The sequence below is a fragment of the Neoarius graeffei genome, chromosome 12 (genome assembly GCF_027579695.1).
Source record: "Neoarius graeffei isolate fNeoGra1 chromosome 12, fNeoGra1.pri, whole genome shotgun sequence".
NCBI classification, from domain to species: Eukaryota; Metazoa; Chordata; class Actinopteri; order Siluriformes; family Ariidae; genus Neoarius; species Neoarius graeffei.
In genome coordinates this window covers 19,127,763-19,147,290 of record NC_083580.1, presented here as the reverse complement: position 1 = coordinate 19,147,290, position 19,528 = coordinate 19,127,763, and the positions used below count along the sequence as shown (strand labels likewise).

At 43.1% G+C, this 19,528-nt stretch overlaps 2 protein-coding genes across 2 annotated transcripts in view; one reads left to right on the top strand and one right to left on the bottom strand.

Annotated features, from left to right (window-relative positions):
• Window positions 1-452: 452 nt before the first annotated feature.
• On the bottom strand, window positions 453-4,312 carry nat10 (N-acetyltransferase 10). The gene has a single exon (XM_060935619.1). It carries the CDS (start codon window positions 4,213-4,215, stop codon window positions 1,144-1,146), a length of 3,072 nt encoding a protein of 1,023 aa, XP_060791602.1. The 5' UTR covers window positions 4,216-4,312; the 3' UTR covers window positions 453-1,143.
• Window positions 4,313-4,444: 132 nt separating this feature from the next.
• Window positions 4,445-19,528, top strand: part of LOC132895248 (volume-regulated anion channel subunit LRRC8A-like) — an 84,021-nt gene continuing 68,937 nt past the window's right edge. Inside the window, exon 1 of the mRNA XM_060935616.1 lies at window positions 4,445-4,555. The gene's annotated coding sequence lies outside the window, so the exon portion shown is untranslated. The remainder of the gene's footprint in view (window positions 4,556-19,528) is intronic.

Genomic DNA, 19,528 nt, shown 5'->3' with positions numbered 1-19,528 from the left:
ATTACACAGATCCAAAACGATATTTCTATTAAGCCTCTCATTATGTAATTGCACTGCTTATTTCCAGAAATCAGAAGTACAGGGACGGGACAGACACCAGGTAAATGATCTATAGCCACTTGAGTCTCTTTAAAAACAAAAAAGAACTATAGTTGATATCTTATTTCAAAGTTCCTTCACTGGATAAATATTGTGTATAATTGGTCTACTACTGTGCATTTCACTACAATAGCCAGAATAACAATATTTGTTGATTCCTCCCCCCATCTTTATCCTATTTATTTTAATTTTACAGCAATTTTGCTGATTTTTTAAATCATTGTATTTGCAAAGGAAAACTGACTTCATCCTTTATTAATAATGAAATTAAACAATGCAATACAAGAACACACTGGCCAATATTATAGCAATAATTGAAAAAAAAGGACAAATAACCTCAATGAGAGCACACATTGTATTGTGATTCTTTTATTAAATGATATTTACTCACGTAGAGGGTATTTGACTGTTATAACACTGGAGTATGAAAAATTTTTAGCAAAATCGCCTATTGTTTGCAGGTTTTTTTTAAACAATTACTTCCACACACTCCTCAATACTACGTAAACTTTTTCATATTAAAAAAAACAAAAACTAACCACCAAATATATAAATTTAACTTCGATTTTCACACAAACATTTGACTGCAAAACGAGAACATAGTACCTCTTCATTATACAGAAAAATGTACTATAGCATACATTACAGGAATTACATTTTTTTTAAATGCTGCAATACACTTCAGCAGGCTGTCATTTTTGCAAGGAGTAAATCCAAAATGAAACAAGAAAATAAAAAAATATATATAATCGCTGTACATTCATGTGAGAGATCATATCATCAAGCACTGTATCCTGTTCATACACAGCACAATTAAAAAAAAAAAAAAGGCATGCACTACACTGATTCAGGCCAGTCCTTTCATACACACGTGAGCAAACTCGACACAGTGATACTGACAGGTTAAGGATTTGTATTACTGTTCAGAAGGTTGTGAGTTCAAATCTAGCATTGTTACACTTGTGATGCAAAGTTCAGTATTGATAAACGCGCAATTAATTGAAGAAAAAAAAAAAGTAGGCAACAAAAATCACTGTATAGTAATTATGCCTTCCTTCCAATTTTGCCCTTTTTCTTGTCATTTTTCTTCATTTTCTTGCCTTGCCACCCTTTCTTGTTTTCCCCTTCCAATTTGCGTTTCTTATCACTCTTGATGCTCACTATTGCTGTGTCTCCAGCTTTCTTCAGCACTTGAGACCATTCTTCATCATCACCTCGAATCATGTACTCGGAAAGATCCATACCTTTAATCTTCATCATGTCTTCCTTGTGTTTCTCTTGGAATGCTTTTGCAGCCTCATCCAATTCTTTGTGCAGAGCCTGAGCGGTCGGTTCCATGTCAATGTCCTTGATGGGAACCATCTCTGCCTCGACTGCCTTCTCCTGGATAGTATTAAACAACTGGACGACTTTACGCATGAGACGGTTGAACAGGCCCATGAGTTGAGAGCTGGGCAGCTTAATCTCTTTCTCTAGATTATCTATAGATTTGTGCTGCAAACCAAGTCCCAAGAGTAGAGCGGACTGTGCTACAGACAGCGAGATATCTCCGAGTTGTTTGAGGAAGAACATCCGTGCTATAGCAGGCACCATGTCCATAATCAGGTGGTAGTCAACCATGTTTCGGGAGTACATTTCCAAACGAGTCAGATCATATGGGGTGAACTGGGTTGCTAGTTCTGCATCTGTTAGTGTTGTTGGCCTGTCGTCCTTGATGTTCTTGTTCTGCAGTACATTTAAAGCTAACGTAGGGCTGAAAATGCTAAACTGGTAGGAGAGCAGCGAGAGGAATCTCCGTCGGAAATCCTTCCAGAATGCTGGCAGCCACTGACTTTGTTCTGCTGAATCATCCGTGTTCAGTTCCTTCAGCATTATACAGGAGTGCTCCCCTGTCAGGTCATTCGGAGTTTGTCTTAAATACACTGGAACAAATCCAGCCTTTTTCCAGAATTTGAGCAGCTGAGGTGTGAGGCCATATGAGACACCCAAGTAGTCCAGTCTTTCTGCAGTCCTCTCATTCAGCTTCAACAAGAGGGGCGGCAGATCCGTTCGAGGAGACACAACCTCTTCTAAAAGGCTCATGGCCTCACTGCTGACAGAGTTGAATGCACATGGGGTTGGCTGCTTGTCATCCAAGAGAGGAAACTCTCCCTGATAGTATTGCTGCAGGAGCTGCAGAGTACGTGTCCCATAACCCATTCCCTGGTAGTCAGGGTTCACTGCAATTCGCACCACCCTTCCACCCGAGAGGCTCCCAAACTTAGAATCTTGAAACTGCTCCGATACAGTCCACGGGATGAGGTCTCCAGCAGCTTTCTTCCCTCTGGACAAGCTGTGGAGGATTGATTGCTGGGAAATCTCCCCCTCCAAACACACCTGTACAACTGCTAGGACTTCTGGCAGAGAGTTGTGTGTTTGTGGAACAGGAGGCAGCAAGCAGAAAAGATGGTGAGCTGGAGCATCTGACAGCATCTGTAAGTCATTGGGGGAATTTTTATAGTGAGACGCAACATAGAGTGCTATAAGACGCTGGAGGAAGGCTTCGGATGCTTTGTGGTAACAGAAAAGAGTGTCCCGGTTCACATAATACAGATCGCAAGTTTCAGGCAACGGACAGCCTGAAATGATGCGCGGCACACTTAAGCAGTCCAGACACAGGAGTTCATTCAACCATTTTTCCACAGGATCTCCCTGAGCGTATCGAATAGACTCTTGGAGAGAAACCTCATGGAGCGTGCGTGCTGAAGCTAGTCTGGCTGTGCTTGTGGTTCTGTTTTCAGCCGAGAGACTCTGTTGGCTGTCTGCGCTCTGCTGCCGCAGCTGCTGAATCAGTTTGAGAGAAAGAGAGCGCCCTGTGCCTTCATACCCATTGATTGTAGAAGCCATGAACACAAGATAAGGCCCAAGCAGGCTTTTCACCAGAGGCAAAGGGATAGCGGCAGCCTCATCAATGACCACCAACTCTGCCTGACCCAACTTGACAGCATCAGCAGGGTGGATGTACTGAATGGTCTGGCGATGTTCCTTAAAGATGTTAACTCTGACCACAGCTTTATTAAACTCAGGGTTCAAAGACTGAACAATTTCATAATCCAGATGTTCCTGGTAGTGAAGCAAATCCAAGCCTTTGAAGATGAACTCAAATAACGTGTGCAAATTGTCCGGGCTGGGCGATGTGACAAATATGTTGGAATAGCCAAACGAAACAGCCCCAGCGATAGCTAATCCAAGTGCCGCAGACTTTCCCCGTCCTCTGGAGGCGGTGAGCGCTACTGTGCTCCTTAGAGTCTTTTCCGAAATCGCTTCAATGAACTTCAACACAGCTTTGGCCTGGTCCATTGTTTTACAGCAGTCTACTAAAGTACCCACTACCTGTGTGTCTTGCATTGATTCTTTTAGGTCCATCAGTTCCTGCTCCTGTGGCAGCAGAGCATCATCCTGCGTTTTAGGTGGCACAGGTTTGATGGTCGCATTGTGCTTGGAGATTGGCAGAACGTTGAGTTGATCGTCAGTCACTACGCAGGTCTTGCAGGAGGAAAGAGACAGTATGAATCGTTCATTGAATCTTCCCACAACATCTTGATGTGCCTCTGTCCTGTAGCGAGAATGGACATCCATTGCCATGGTGTACAGCTGCTTCAGTGACTTCATGGTCCTCAGCAATATGACCACAATACCACCACCTTCCACTGTTTCAATAGTGCGAGCCAGCAGGTTCGGAGTTAAAGCCTCAAAGTCCTGTAGAACACACATGCCATAGGTGTTGCCCAGAATTTTGTGAGTTTCGTTGTAGTAACAGTAACGGATATTGGTGGCGGCGATGAAAAGCTCAAAAGGATCATCCTGTTTGAGGTTCAAGGTGCCTGTTTTAATCTTTTTCTGCAATTGCCGCATGCGTTTCTTACGGTTACTGCTGAAGCCAAGCTCGTTCTTGTAACACCACAGGACTGAGGGTCGTGCTCGCACTGCGGCCTTGGAGAGCATGTGGTGCAGGATAACAACCTGGTCTCTTCCGTGATCACCAACTATAACAAACATTGTGCGATACTGCTGTGCGACTCCATTCTCGATCTGGACACGAATCCGATTATCAACCTTCTTCCGGTATGTCGCCATATTCACTCCGAGTGAAAAGAAATGCTACAGTAAAAAAAAAAAGTCTGCAAAACTCTCTTAGCAACACGCTCACGTGGACTTCCTCTCGCGCGTCTTATCGCGATTGCGTCAACGACATGCGACGAGAGTTTAGACTTTAGGCATTGCGCATGCGCCTAACTCTGCGCATGCGAGTTTAGGCTTCATGCGTTAACGTGTTACCCACACCTGACGCAATGTCCTGGGCGTGGCTTAGCCTGCGTTCCTGAGCACTGGGGTTTTTTTTTTTCGATTTGTTGTCACAGAGCTGCGGCTCAGAGGGAAATGTATCGATTACAGAAACAAGACAGGAGCAAAACCGGTGAGTGTAAAAAGAACCACAGTTGTTTACTGTTATTACTCTAATTTAAATGCTGTTTTAAAGGTTTTGTTGTTTGGAGAAAGTGTAAATAGATGCGCCACCGGCCGAATCCTAAACCCAAACTGCCGCCTAAACATAGAGGTGAAATAGGATATGAGATAATAATATCTTTATATGCAGCCTCTCTATCTAAAGTAATGGACAATAAATAAAGAGAAATGATTAAAACTTGCCTGTGGAGTAATTTTGGGATTCAGCTGTAATTATAATAAATAGAGGGGCTTGTGTGTGCTTTGGAGTAAACTGAATATCCTGTGGGAAGCTGTTTGGGATTCAGCCACTTATTCACTGCACAACTGTGCTGTAGGATGTGAAATACGTACTTATGCACCCTACATAGCGCACTATACGTCCATTCGGGATTGATCCCCTTACTCACTACATAATTGTGCTATATGGTGTGAAGCAGTGTAAGAGCCACTCTCCATAGTGCACTGTTTGTCCAGCAAGAAGCAAACTGGGATTTAGTTTACTGGCCGTTATGTAAGAACCCTAAGTAGCGGGCTCCTGTATGTTTTGGAGTGAACTGTATGCTCTGTGTGAGGCCGTTTGGGATTCATCCACTTGATCACTACAGAATTGTGCTGTAGAGTATGACACCGTGGTTTCTGAATCCTAGATAGTGCACTAGTGTGGATCCAACCAGGAGCCATTTGGCATTCAGTCGCTTACGCACTACATAAAGTGGCTTCTGAACCCTACTTGGTGCACTATATCTATGTCCAGCTGTGGACCATTTGGCATTCAGTCCCTTACGCACTACACAAAGTGGCTTCTGAACCCTACTTAGTGCACTATATCTATGTCCAGCTGTGGACCATTTGGCATTCAGTCCCTTACGCACTACATAAAGTGGCTTCTGAACCCTACTTAGTGCACTATATCTATGTCCAGCTGTGGACCATTTGGCATTCAGTCCCTTACGCACTACACAAAGTGGCTTCTGAACCCTACTTAGTGCACTATATCTGTGTCCAGCTGTGGACCATTTGGCATTCAGTCCCTTACGCACTACATAAAGTGGCTTCTGAACCCTACTTGGTGCACTGTATCTACATCCAGCTGTGGACCATTTGGCATTCAGTCCCTTACGCACTACACAAAGTGGCTTCTGAACCCTACTTAGTGCACTATATCTATGTCCAGCTGTGAACCATTTGGCATTCAGTCCCTTACGCACTACACAAAGTGGCTTCTGAACCCTACTTAGTGCACTATATCTATGTCCAGCTGTGAACCATTTGGCATTCAGTCCCTTACGCACTACACAAAGTGGCTTCTGAACCCTACTTAGTGCACTATATCTATGTCCAGCTGTGGACCATTTGGCATTCAGTCCCTTACGCACTACACAAAGTGGCTTCTGAACCCTACTTAGTGCACTATATCTATGTCCAGCTGTGGACCATTTGGCATTCAGTCCCTTACGCACTACACAAAGTGGCTTCTGAACCCTACTTAGTGCACTATATCTATGTCCAGCTGTGAACCATTTGGCATTCAGTCCCTTACGCACTACACAAAGTGGCTTCTGAACCCTACTTAGTGCACTATATCTATGTCCAGCTGTGAACCATTTGGCATTCAGTCCCTTACGCACTACACAAAGTGGCTTCTGAACCCTACTTAGTGCACTATATCTATGTCCAGCTGTGGACCATTTGGCATTCAGTCCCTTACGCACTACATAAAGTGGCTTCTGAACCCTACTTAGTGCACTATATCTATGTCCAGCTGTGGACCATTTGGCATTCAGTCCCTTACGCACTACACAAAGTGGCTTCTGAACCCTACTTAGTGCACTATATCTGTGTCCAGCTGTGGACCATTTGGCATTCAGTCCCTTACGCACTACACAAAGTGGCTTCTGAACCCTACTTAGTGCACTATATCTGTGTCCAGCTGTGGACCATTTGGCATTCAGTCCCTTACGCACTACACAAAGTGGCTTCTGAACCCTACTTAGTGCACTATATCTGTGTCCAGCTGTGGACCATTTGGCATTCAGTCCCTTACGCACTACATAAAGTGGCTTCTGAACCCTACTTGGTGCACTGTATCTACATCCAGCTGTGGACCATTTGGCATTCAGTCCCTTACGCACTACACAAAGTGGCTTCTGAACCCTACTTGGTGCACTATATCTATGTCCAGCTGTGAACCATTTGGCATTCAGTCCCTTACGCACTACACAAAGTGGCTTCTGAACCCTACTTAGTGCACTATATCTGTGTCCAGCTGTGGACCATTTGGCATTAAGTCCCTTACGCACTACACAAAGTGGCTTCTGAACCCTACTTAGTGCACTATATCTGTGTCCAGCTGTGGACCATTTGGCATTAAGTCCCTTACGCACTACACAAAGTGGCTTCTGAACCCTACTTAGTGCACTATATCTACAGTGGTGCTTGAAAGTTTGTGAACCCTTTAGAATTTTCTATATTTCTGCATAAATATGACCTAAAACATCATCAGATTTTCACACAAGTCCTAAAAGTAGATAAAGAGAACCCAGTTAAACAAATGAGACAAAAATATTATACTTGGTTATTTATTTATTGAGGAAAATGATCCAATATTACATATCTGTGAGTGGCAAAAGTATGTGAACCTCTAGGATTAGCAGTTAATTTGAAGGTGAAATTAGAGTCAGGTGTTTTCAATCAATGGGATAACAGTTAGGTGTGAGTGGGCACCCTGTTTTATTTAAAGAACAGGGATCTATCAAAGTCTGATCTTCACAACATACGTTTGTGGAAGTGTATTATGGCACGAGCAAAGGAGATTTCTGAGGACCTCAGAAAAAGTGTTGTTGATGCTCATCAGGCTGGAAAAGGTTACAAAGCCATCTCTAAAGAGTTTGGACTCCACCAGTCCACAGTCAAACAGATTGTGTACAAATGGAGGAAATTCAAAACCATTGTTACCCTCCCCAGGAGTGGTCGACCAACAAAGATCACTCCAAGAGCAAGACGTGTAATAGTCGGCGAGGTCACAATGGACCCCAGGGTAACTTCTAAGCAACTGAAGGCGTCTCTCACATTGGCTAATGTTCATGAGTCCACCATCAGGAGAACACTGAACAACAATGGTGTGCATGGCAGGGTTGCAAGGAGAAAGCCACTGCTCTCCAAAAAGAACATTGCTGCTCGTCCAGTTTGCTAAAGAGCACGTGGACAAGCCAGAAGGCTATTGGAAAAATGTTTTGTGGACGGATGAGACCAAAATAGAACTTTTTGGTTTAAATGAGAAGCATTATGTTTGGAGAAAGGGAAACACTGCATTCCAGCATAAGAACCTCATCCCATCTGTGAAACATGGTGGTGGTAGTATCATGGTTTGGGCCTGTTTTGCTGCATCTGGGCCAGGACGGCTTGCCATCATTGATGGAACAATGAATTCTGAATTATACCAGCGAATTCTAAAGGAAATTGTCAGGACATCTGTCCATGAACTGAATCTCAAGAGAAGGTGGGTCATGCAGCAAGACAACGACCCTAAGCACACAAGTCGTTCTACCAAAGAATGGTTAAAGAAGAATAAAGTTAATGTTTTGGAATGGCCAAATCAAAGTCCTGATCTTGGGCCAATCGAAATGTTGTGGAAGGACCTGAAACGAGCAGCTCATGTGAGGAAACCTACCAACATCCCAGAGTTGAAGCTTTTCTGTATGGAGGAATGGGCTAAAATTCCTCCAAGCCGGTGTGCAGGACTGATCAACAGTTACCGCAAACGTTTAGTTGTAGTTATGGCTGCACAAGGGGGTCACGCCAGATACTGAAAGCAAAGGTTCACATACTTTTGCCACTCACAGATATGTAATATTGGATCATTTTCCTCAATAAATAAATTACCAAGTATAATATTTTTGTCTCATTTGTTTAACTGGGTCCTCTTTATCTTCTTTTAGGACTTGTGTGAAAATCTGATGATGTTTTAGGTCATATTTATGCAGAAATATAGAAAATTCTAAAGGGTTCACAAACTTTCAAGCACCACTGTATGTCCAGCTGTGGAACATTTGGCATTCAGTCCCTTACACACTACACAAAGTGGCTTCTGAACCCTACTTAGTGCACTATATGTCCAGATGTGGACCATTTGGCATTCAGTCCCTTACACACTACACAAAGTGGCTTCTGAACCCTACTTAGTGCACTATATGTCCAGATGTGGACCATTTGGCATTCAGTCACTTATGCACTACATAAAGTGACTTCTGAACCCTACTTAGTGCACTATATGTCCAGCTGTGGAACATTTGGCATTCAGTCCCTTACACACTACACAAAGTGGCTTCTGAACCCTACTTAGTGCACTATATGTCCAGCTGTGGAACATTTGGCATTCAGTCCCTTACACACTACACAAAGTGGCTTCTGAACCCTACTTAGTGCACTATATGTCCAGATGTGGACCATTTGGCATTCAGTCACTTATGCACTACATAAAGTGACTTCTGAACCCTACTTAGTGCACTATATCTATGTCCAGCTGTGGACCATTTGGCATTCAGCCCCTTATGCGCTACAGGGTAAGAAATAATGGCTTCTGAACCCTGCATAGTGTGCCCTATGTCCAGTAAGAAGCCATTTCTTATTATTGATTCATACGGTCTCTAAGTGTACTATGTAAGATATGATGTGCATGGTTTGGTGATCACTATCTTAAAAATTCCTTTCTGGATTTCTCTTTACTGATTCCCTGCTGCACGTGTAAGTGCTCATCTGATTGGTGTGATTACATCCTCATGGTGTGAATCGGGTACACGAGAACAGAAAGGAACATTTCCCTGTGGAGCCCCTGAATTTTTAATGCACGCTACCACTGAATAATGGCAGGATGACTCAGAATATGATCACGTTAACATTGATGGTCCTGCACAGCACACCCTGGACTTTGCACATTTAGTGGTTGATGTGGTGGTTATGAGTGTATTAGGCCATACATTCTCAAAAAGACTGCTGGCTGTTAAACATTTACTTCGGGACCTGTAGGACAAATAGCCGTGTCGATCGGGAGGACTCGGCGTCAAGGTAGCAACGGTTGGGGATGATGGGCTGTAACAGGTTGAAGAGGTTCTGCTTGGACGGGAAAATGTAAAGGGAATGTAGAGTGAAGAGGTGGCAATATGGCAGAAATATCACACATCACATCACGGTATTTTACATTTTAGTGATCCACATTATGTGTCAGATGTATTTTTGCTCTGGTTTTGCTCACAGCAAGGCAACACGTGCTGCTTTGCTTTTGAATATTTTAGTCTAACATCTGTATTAATTATGCAGATTACAGGGGCAACAGTTTTACATCCTTACATTAAGTAATAGGCACATTATAAAAGCTTTTCTTTGCATTTTGTCCACCAATATGCTAATTAGCAGCATTTTAAAAATGATTTTATTCAGTGTTATTGTGGAGTCTTGATAAGGCTTTTAAGGACAGACGGGAAATGGCTAATAAACAGTGGGTTATTTACTGGATTATGTAATATTGAAATACCTGGTTAAACATCCTGCATACACATGAACTCGGTGAGAAAATATGAAAAAGACAAGCTGCGTTTTGGAATATATTGATGGCAGCAATAAAAGTGTAAAATTTGGCAGATGATACGGTGCTTTCAGTGGGAGTATCTTTGTATCTTTTTAGTTATTACTGCTAGAAACAAGGATGATTGTTATGGACACACATGCTGCTTTTCAGCCAACAGGGAATGGATTCTTGATGTCGGCTAGCAAGCCAGGCCAAGTTCCCACCAGTTTTGAGCAAACCCACTGTAAGCAATGATGCATCATTAACAGAGGGTGGTGCACAATGCACAAGGGAAGTAGACAGTAGAAAGATGGCAGATAGCATTGATTTCCTGCAGGCTTTTGTTCTGTTCTTGCAGATATTTTCATCCAAAAAACAAGCATGAACCAACTAGTAATAAGAAGACATAGAAACTTTCCAAACTAATGATGCCCAATTGAAAAGGTTGCCAGTTTGATTGATGGGACTGGTAGGAAAACTGAGGGGAATGAACAGCACTTTCCCCTCTGTATCATGGCTGAAATGTCCTTGAGCGAGGCACCTAACCCCCAACTGCTCCCCGGGTGCTGTAGCATAACCGCCCACTGCCCTGGGTGTGTGTGTGTGTGTGCTCAATGCTCACGTGTGTGTTCACTGCTTCAGATGGGTTAAATGTAGAGGAGGAATTTCACTGTGCTTGTGTACGTTAGGGTTGGGCGGTATTACGGTAAGAAGGTATCCCGAGGTATCCAAAAGTACCAACGGTATCGGTCTCATTACCGTCATTTAAAAAAAAAATATAATATTTAAATAAATATGGAGTACATGAGGTCATAATATAAAATAATAAATTGAAGATCATCCCGAATAACTGTGTGATCGTATTTTCACTAATTCTATCAATTTCCTAAAGTTGTTCTCATCGCGTGCAGGGTTGTTTATGTCGTTACCATGGCAACCCTGCGTGACATTTGGAGTCTGACAGAAAGCTTCGCAAGAGACTGAGACCGCGGTTGAAAGATGGCAAGTCAAGATAACGAGTTAGTGGCAAAAAAAAAATACAACATCGGCAGTGTGGCAGTATTTTGGTTTCAAACCAAACGAAAAGGAAGAGCCAGCAAACACAGATGAAGCTGTGTGTAAAGTATGTAAGAAGAAAAATCGAAAAAATCTAATATGTCCCCTAAGGCACACCATAGCCTGGGGTACTCCACTTCCACGAGATCTCTCCAATGAGTTGTGTTTTGAGTAGGTTACATGAGTAACAACAAGGTAAAATAATATAACGTATGACATTTGGGATGTGGGTAATAAACGTTTGAAATGTCCTCTACTGAAGAAACGGAAGAAAACATCGTAGCGTAAACCGTTAGGTTTCTGGTGGGAATTAGCAATGCGCTTGCTATCTTTGTTGGGTGTGTTAAACCGTATGGATTTAAGTGGAATAATTGTAAGGAGTTATGTGATCAAGACAACGTTTTAAGCAAGGTAAGGCCATTTGATTATTAATTTCCCCGCCATGGCATGACGTGGGCCCATATGATTTTGCCTTGTGCAGCTATCACGCATGTGAATTAGGTTCGCCTCATTTGCGCTGAAGAATATGGTTTATCGCGCAGTCTAAACGGACTTGGATTCTTTTTCTTTTCTTTTTTTTATTTCCCATGCTTGAAAGGGTATGATCCTGCTCATCGTGTACTTTTTTTGATGGAGTAGGTGAAATAGTGCTGCAAATGGCGTTTCAACGCAGACATGTGTAAACGACAGTTGAATGCTATTTTCAAGATGAAGGAAGAGTTGCGTGATGCTTTGAAATATCTCTTAATCCATTCATCAATGCACAAAATTCGCTTTGCTGCTTAATCCATACCACAATGCACACAATTCGCTATGCTGCTTTTAAATAGTACATTTGAGGCATAGGCGCAGGTCTGGACAAGGTCCGCCGGTATAGGCGCACGTTACACAGTAGGCCGAAACAAAATATTTTTTTCTCGGTAATACCGTATACCCCGGGAAAACACAGAGACAGTTTAAAGGTATCAAAATTTGGATACCGCCCAACCCTAGTACATGTGACAAATAAAGGCGGCTTCTCGTTGTTCTTCACTGATGTCGTCACTGGGAAAACCATCTGTCTTATGGTTTCAGTTTGGAACCAAATTTTCAGGTCCTGAACTAGAGCCCTGCACTCCCGCGGGAGTCCCGCGGGACCCGACGCAAAGCAGTGCGGCGCAGGACAAATTTTGAAAGCTCATTGCGGGTGGGAGGGGGAGTGCACAATGTGGGAGCGGGCGGGAGAGGTGATAAGCTGCAGTCCCGCTAACTAAAAACATGTTTAAAATAAAATGTATCAATTATTTATGTCTATCATATATAATTTGTGCTGGATATTTTATTTGGCATTAATAAAAACATTTTAAGATGCCTAAATTTGCGGATGTGGTCTAATCTCGCGTACGTTTCCGATTCCTTTCCGCTCTTCCGTGTTTGAGATCTCCGATCATGGCAGAAGAGCAGAGCTCCTCTAGTGAAGCTCACAGTGCTTCAGAAGTAAGTGCTGCTTTAAAAAGAGGTACATTTACCGTTAAAAAGTCAAGAGTCCTGAAATCAGACATTTGGGAGTCGTTCTCACTCGTGTACGACGCAGAGGGAAATCAGCTGCCCTTTGCTTATTGTGATAAGTGCCAAAAGGTTCTGACACACAATGGCCATAAATCCGGTACATCAGGCCTGAATCGCCATGTATGTACTGTCTTAAAAGGACAGCAATTGTTGGAGTTCAGAGGGAACAACGCAAAAGTGACAGATGCGTTGAAGGCAAAAACCGTGGAGAAATGCGTTGATTTTGTTGCTGCGGACCTCCGCCTGTATGACAGCATCGCTGGTCGGGGATTAGTTCAGTTAGCCCAACACTTAGTTGACATGACAGCCACAATGGGCAAATTCGATGTGCGAGATATTCTGCCCCATCCAACAACTGTGTCACGTCATGTAGATGATAGGGCACTCAAATTTAGAAGAGCTGTTGTTGATGACATGAACAATGACAAGAACTTTCATGAGAAATGACGCGAACGTCTGCATCATGCAGGATTTGCGGGTGGGAGCAGGACAAAATATGGCAGGCGCGGGCGGGAGTGGGACTGAAAATCATAAAATTCTGTCCCGCGCAGACCTCTATCCTGAACCAATTTATTTTTGGGTGAATTGCTTCAAATGGTCCAAAATTTGTTGCGCAAACCAGAAGGGAACCCATTTCCTGGGGTATTATTAGCTGTGTTTCTATTAACTTGCTTAATACGCTATTTGAAATTGTGAACTAAAAAGAACAAGTAAGGGAAACGAATTGTGAGGGGGGGAAAAAAGTCATATATTTCAAAGGGGGTTTTTTTTCGTTCACATGACATGGTTTTCCAGATAATCTGATGAAGCAATCTTTTACAAAATTGAAATGGAAACACACACTTCGTATTTAAGTCACATGACATGATGAGTAAAGGGAAACGTTACCTTTCTGAAAAAAGAGCACTCTAAGAGTTATTGTGAGAGGGGAAAACCCAGCTTTACATCACTCAGTGGAAACGCAGACCAATCACAATTGTTTTGTCTCATAAAAAAAAAAAAAGACTTCTGTTTTGGGCAAAACTACGATGGAAACCCAGTAGAATGTTGAATTTTTTTATTTTTTCTGAAATTCATAAGTTAACAGTTGTTGACCTAATGACGATGTGGTAAATTCATCGGTATACCACAACATTGTTGTATTTTTAAATCTGACTGGTCAAAAGGTATTGATTTTTTTATAACAGCAGCACTGATAGTACTCCAGCTGTAATTCAAACGATTTATACTGATGCGCTTGTCATAACGTGGTATCATTTCTATAGTAATATGATGTACATAATCTCATCTCATTATCTCTAGCCGCTTTATCCTGTTCTACAGGGTCGCAGGCAAGCTGGAGCCTATCCCAGCTGACTACGGGCGGAAGGCGGGGTACACCCTGGACAAGTCGCCAGGTCATCACAGGGCTGACACATAGACACAGACAACCATTCACACTCACATTCACACCTACGGTCAATTTAGAGTCACCAGTTAACCTAACCTGCATGTCTTTGGACTGTGGGGGAAACCGGAGCACCCGGAGGAAACCCACGCGGACACGGCGAGAACATGCAAACTCCGCACAGAAAGGCCCTCGCCGGCCACGGGGCTCGAACCCGGACCTTCTTGCTGTGAGGCGACAGCGCTAACCACTACACCACCGTGCCGCCTGTACATAATCTGGGTCTAAAAAATGATTTTTTATTTGACAAAGAAAAGCACATACGGTGATGTGTAGCTAACATTTGTGGAAGGAGACATTTTCCACATGAGCATGTTCAGGACCGAGGACGTTGCACTTCCTGGTTTCTCGGTTACATGACAAGCTTTTTTTTTTAAATTAACTTCAAGGGGGAGACAAAAAGTGAAGCTTGCAAGGGAACAACTGGTTACAGCTGCTCTAGCATAAGTGATTCCAGGAATTTGTCTCTTGGATTATTTTCCTGTAGCAGCACACCTTGTCGTGTTTTATCCCTTGCATCTGTTGTCATGATATCGTAACTTGTTTTTGTCGACTAGGCCATGAAAAAGTATTTTGTGCACACGTCTGCTGTATATCATCTCGTCGTTTCTTCATCAGCTTTTCCAAACGCTGAGGCCTAATGACAAAACCACAAGCAAGCAAAACAGGAAAAGGGGGATTGAGCAGAGTCACGCATAACATCAACAGAACAAGTGTCAGGATGTTCTTTTTTCCCCCCCCCCTCCCTCCTCTTTAGAAACGCATTGCATCTCTGTTAGGCCTCCTGGAGCAGGTATGTGTGCTCATGATACCCAATTGCACGTTTGTTAAAATTCGTGCTTCATCAGTCAGACTGCACAGCAATGGTAGATCACATCTCCTGTGGCAAAATCCTGACTTGAACTTGACACATGCACAAACATGACACAATAGTACGCTTCCTCAGGGCTTTTAAACAGTGAGCTCACTCTTGTGTTGATTTTGTGTTAACACGCACACACAGTTTTACAATAACATCTCCCTGAATGATGCCATAAGGTTATTGACCTCTGACTGTTTGCAGTCTAACATCTCACTTGGACACATCCATCCCTGCAGGGATGTGAAACTTCATTTAAGACGTAATGATTCAGCCGTAGGCGTCACGGTGGTGTAGTGGTTAGCACTGTTGCCTCACAGCAAGAAGGCCCTGGGTTCGAGCCCAGCGGCCGGCGAGGGCCTTTCTGTGTGGAGTTTGCATGTTCTCCCCATGTCTGCGTGGGTTTCTTCTGGGTGCTCCGGTTTCCCCCACAGTCCAAAGGCATGCAGGTTAGTGCCCATAGACAGCTGGGATGGGCTCCAGTTTGCCTGCGACCCTGTAGAACAGGATAAGTGGCTACAGATGATGGATGGATGGATGGATGATTCAGCTGCTCATGCTTTTGTTTCCAATGGATACCACCACTTTGTCCACCAGTCATATGAATTTCAGAATTACAGGAAATGGTTTTTGTATGACGACAGATTAGGATATCCCCCCTCCTCCCACTGTACATAAAAACAAGAAGTAGCCAAAAAAAGATTCCAAAGGACATTGGAGTTCTGGATCGTTTGCCACTAGTTTCAACCTCTGATATGGTACACTTAAAGGTTGCAGTGTGATCAGTTATTCACACGTCCATGCACTGTTGTTGGGCAAGTCTGTGGTTGTTTATTTGCAGTGTCCTTCACATTACCTCTTCTTGTGAAAGTAAGTGCTTCTTGGCTACATGACATGACAATATGGCTTGTTAAAGTGTCTCTGAAGTCAAAATTGGTGTTTAGCTAGCCAGCCTCATTAGCGGCAAGCACAACAGCAGCAACAATGACGGACTACATCATCTCTTGGTCATCTTTGAATTAGTCAGACTAGATGCTACAGTAGCTGTGGGTGTTTTGTTTTTTTTAATAAATAAGCATGGCATTCACAAAGTTCTGGCTGGTCTTGTTAGTCATGATGATTTTGTCCCTGGAATAGACCCCTTTCACTGACGTCACCCGAAACCGGAAGTAAACAGACCCTGCGCCATTTTGGAAGACCAACAAACTCGTGATAAGGGGATAATAACGGCAGTGGTATGTGAACCCACGAGAATAAAGTGGAGTGGCAAACGACTTAAACAAATCTGAGCTGTTTTATTTATGATTTATTGGCCCAACAGTAGACTTGAAAGAAACCTGTGTGAGACTTGGCAAAAAACTGTGGATATAATGGATAAGTCTGTGCATGATCTGCGGACACTTTTTGAGGTAAGCAAACGCAAGAAATTCAGATTTAAAACATGCTAAAGTGGCCCCAAGTTGATAACTGTATGAGGAGCAAGCCTCCCAGACTTCTACAATTTAATAATAATAATAATAATTTAGGATGGTTTGGGGCTTGCTCGCTGCTGCCAGGTTGGTTGTTGAGTAGCCTGTTTTTTTTCCCTTGCGTGTGGTATCATTGTTAACGCGAGGTTGTTTTTTGAACATGCCAATGCGGACACGATTTCCCCTGATGAGTTATGACTTCAGACGCGATGTGTGTGTGGAGTCCGCGTGATATGTGCGTAAGATAGGCTTCTCATGTGTTTGGAGATCTGCGCTCCGAGACAAGCGCAAGGACGCACACCCCTAAGGGAAAAAAAGGGGCCCCCGAAAATATCGGCATAGTTCGAACACTGAGTGTAGGCACTGGGTGTAAACAACAAATAGTTTACAATGTCTGGGTAGCAAACAGATGGCAGAATTGGTGTCAGGTCCTCCTTATGTTTCCATTCTCCCTTGCCCCGAGTCTTATCATATGGGTCAAACCCATCAATCACAACCAGTTTCTCCACATATCGTGCCCTTTCTGCAACTGGTAATGTGCTCACATAACCCGAATTATCATCCATCGTGTCACTTTACTCTCGCTCGTACTTTGTTTTATATTGTGAGTGCATGTACTTGGTCTTCCAGTATGGCGCCTAACAAAGTCTCGTGGCGCGGTGACGTCATGTGAAAGGGGTCTATAAGTGGTTTTTGGTTCTACAACAGCGCAGAGTTGGTGCCACTCTTGAACTGGTTTTCCTGATCAAGAGCCCGTGTTTTGGCTTTCAAAATGCGAAGAACTGGTTCGAAATTAGGCACCAGCTCCAAACCAGTCCTGGTACCGTCTTGGTAGAAAAGGCGTATTAGTGTTCTTGGTGCCAGTGAAATAGTATCTCTTGAGCAAAAAATAGGTTTGGAAATATCCTTGGTATAAGGGTGTGTGGTATGATGGTTTTAGGTTGTACACAAAATATCTATAGAGAGATTGAATGACACAATACTAAACTCATTTTGTCAGTTGCATTGAAAACGCTCAGACATGCCAGGCCGAGTTGTTTTAACAGACTTTATTCACTAGTCCAGTTCGCACCTTCCTTGACCGACACATGAAAAGGTCAGTAACAACCAAGAGTAAGCACAAAATGCAATGAAACTCTTTAACTACCTCAATAAAGTACCTCAGTGTATGTATGCTGAAATCCAGATAAGACAAGTGTAACAGTGCTGCAGCAAACAACGATTACAAATGTGTTTGAAAAGTTCAATACTTCTGCGACAATATTTTACCAGACCAAGCATATAGTATCCATCTAAATGGCTCAAGTTTTAAGAGACGCCTAAAAATTGATGAATCTTGTTCTGACCGACCGAGTTACAAATATTTTTTCTAACACGGTTATTCCTCTGCTGTGCACAGAATGGGGAGAGAAGTGCATGTAAGACAAACCAAAAGGAAACATTAAATAGCTCAATTTCCAATTGTTCAATAAAAACATCAAACCGACTCTAACATTTCAGTTTTTAAACTTTTTTTTCATTTATTTATTTTAAATACTTTTTCACCTGTCAGTCAGCTTTCCATTTTTTTTCCCCCATCCCAGTAGGGAAATTCGGCAGTCACTCTGTTCAGGACCTTTGGGAAATGGTTTTAAAAACCAACATGTCAAGTGATCATGATCATATCTGAGATCAGTCTGAAGAAAATCATACTCATATATATATATATATATATATATATTTTTTTTTTTTTTTGCCAGATCTCCTAACACCTTGTTTGTCACTTCCGATTAGCATTTTAAAAAAAAAACCCTCTAACTGCACTAGTTTTTTTTTTTTTTTTTTTCATCCAGTTAAATGCTCTCGAACGTATATCGCTATATGTTGCTTGAAGTTTTTGTCACACATATAGTACTGTGCAAAAGTCTTGGGCACCCTTTTTTTTTCCATAGACTTTGCAATAGATTTCTATTTTATGACTTCTACATTATCGAGCCAGTACAAAAACATGAGCGTTCCAAGTGTTCATTTTCCAGTACAAAATTAAGTATTACAGAAAAAAAGTTTGCACCTGAACAGCATATTACATAAGAGACCACTTTTTAGATTAAAAAAGAAAACATAATGAAGGCTACTGGGTTTTGCTGCAAAATAAAGAAGCAAGTGTGACAGTGTCCAGAAGAACTGTGGCTGCTTCTGCAAGATGCTCAGTAAAACCTACAGCTCATTTCCTTATAAAACTGCACAAATTGCACCCGAGACATCTTTATTTTAAAGCAAAGGGTCATCTCACACCAAATATTGACTTTGTTTCATTTATTATGGCTTACTGCTGGTTATAGTTTTTTTTTTTTAAATGTTAACCTTTCATTTTATTATCTCGTCTCGTCTCGTCTTCTTCAGCTTATCCGGGACCGGGTCGCGGAGGCAGCAGTCTAAGCATGGAAGCCCAAACTTCCCTTTCCCCAGACACCTCGGCCAGCTCCTCGGGAAGAACACCGAGGCGTTCCCAGGCCAGCCGAGAGACATAGTCCCTCCAGCGTGTCCTGGGTCTTCCCTGGGGCCTCCTCCCGGGGGGACATGCCTGGAACACCTCCCCAGGGAGGCGTCCAGGAGGCATCCGAAAAAGATGCCCGAGCCACCTCAGCTGGTTCCTCTCGATGTGGAGGAGCAGCGGCTCTACTCCGAGCTCCTCCCGAGTGACTGTGCTTCTCACCCTATCTCTAAGGGAGCGCCCAGCCACCCTGCGAAGGAAACTCATTTCAGCCGCTTGTATCCGCGATCTTGTTCTTTCTGTCATTACCCAAAGCTCATGACCATAGGTGAGAGTCGGAACGTAGATCGACCGGTAAATTGAGAGCTTCGCCTTTTGGCTCAGCTCCTTCTTCACCATGACAGACCGGTAAAGCGACCGCATCACTGCGGAGGCTGCACCGATCCGCCTGTCGATCTCACGCTCCATCCTTCCCTCACTCGTGAACAAGATCCCGAGATACTTAAACTCCTCCACTTGAGGCAGG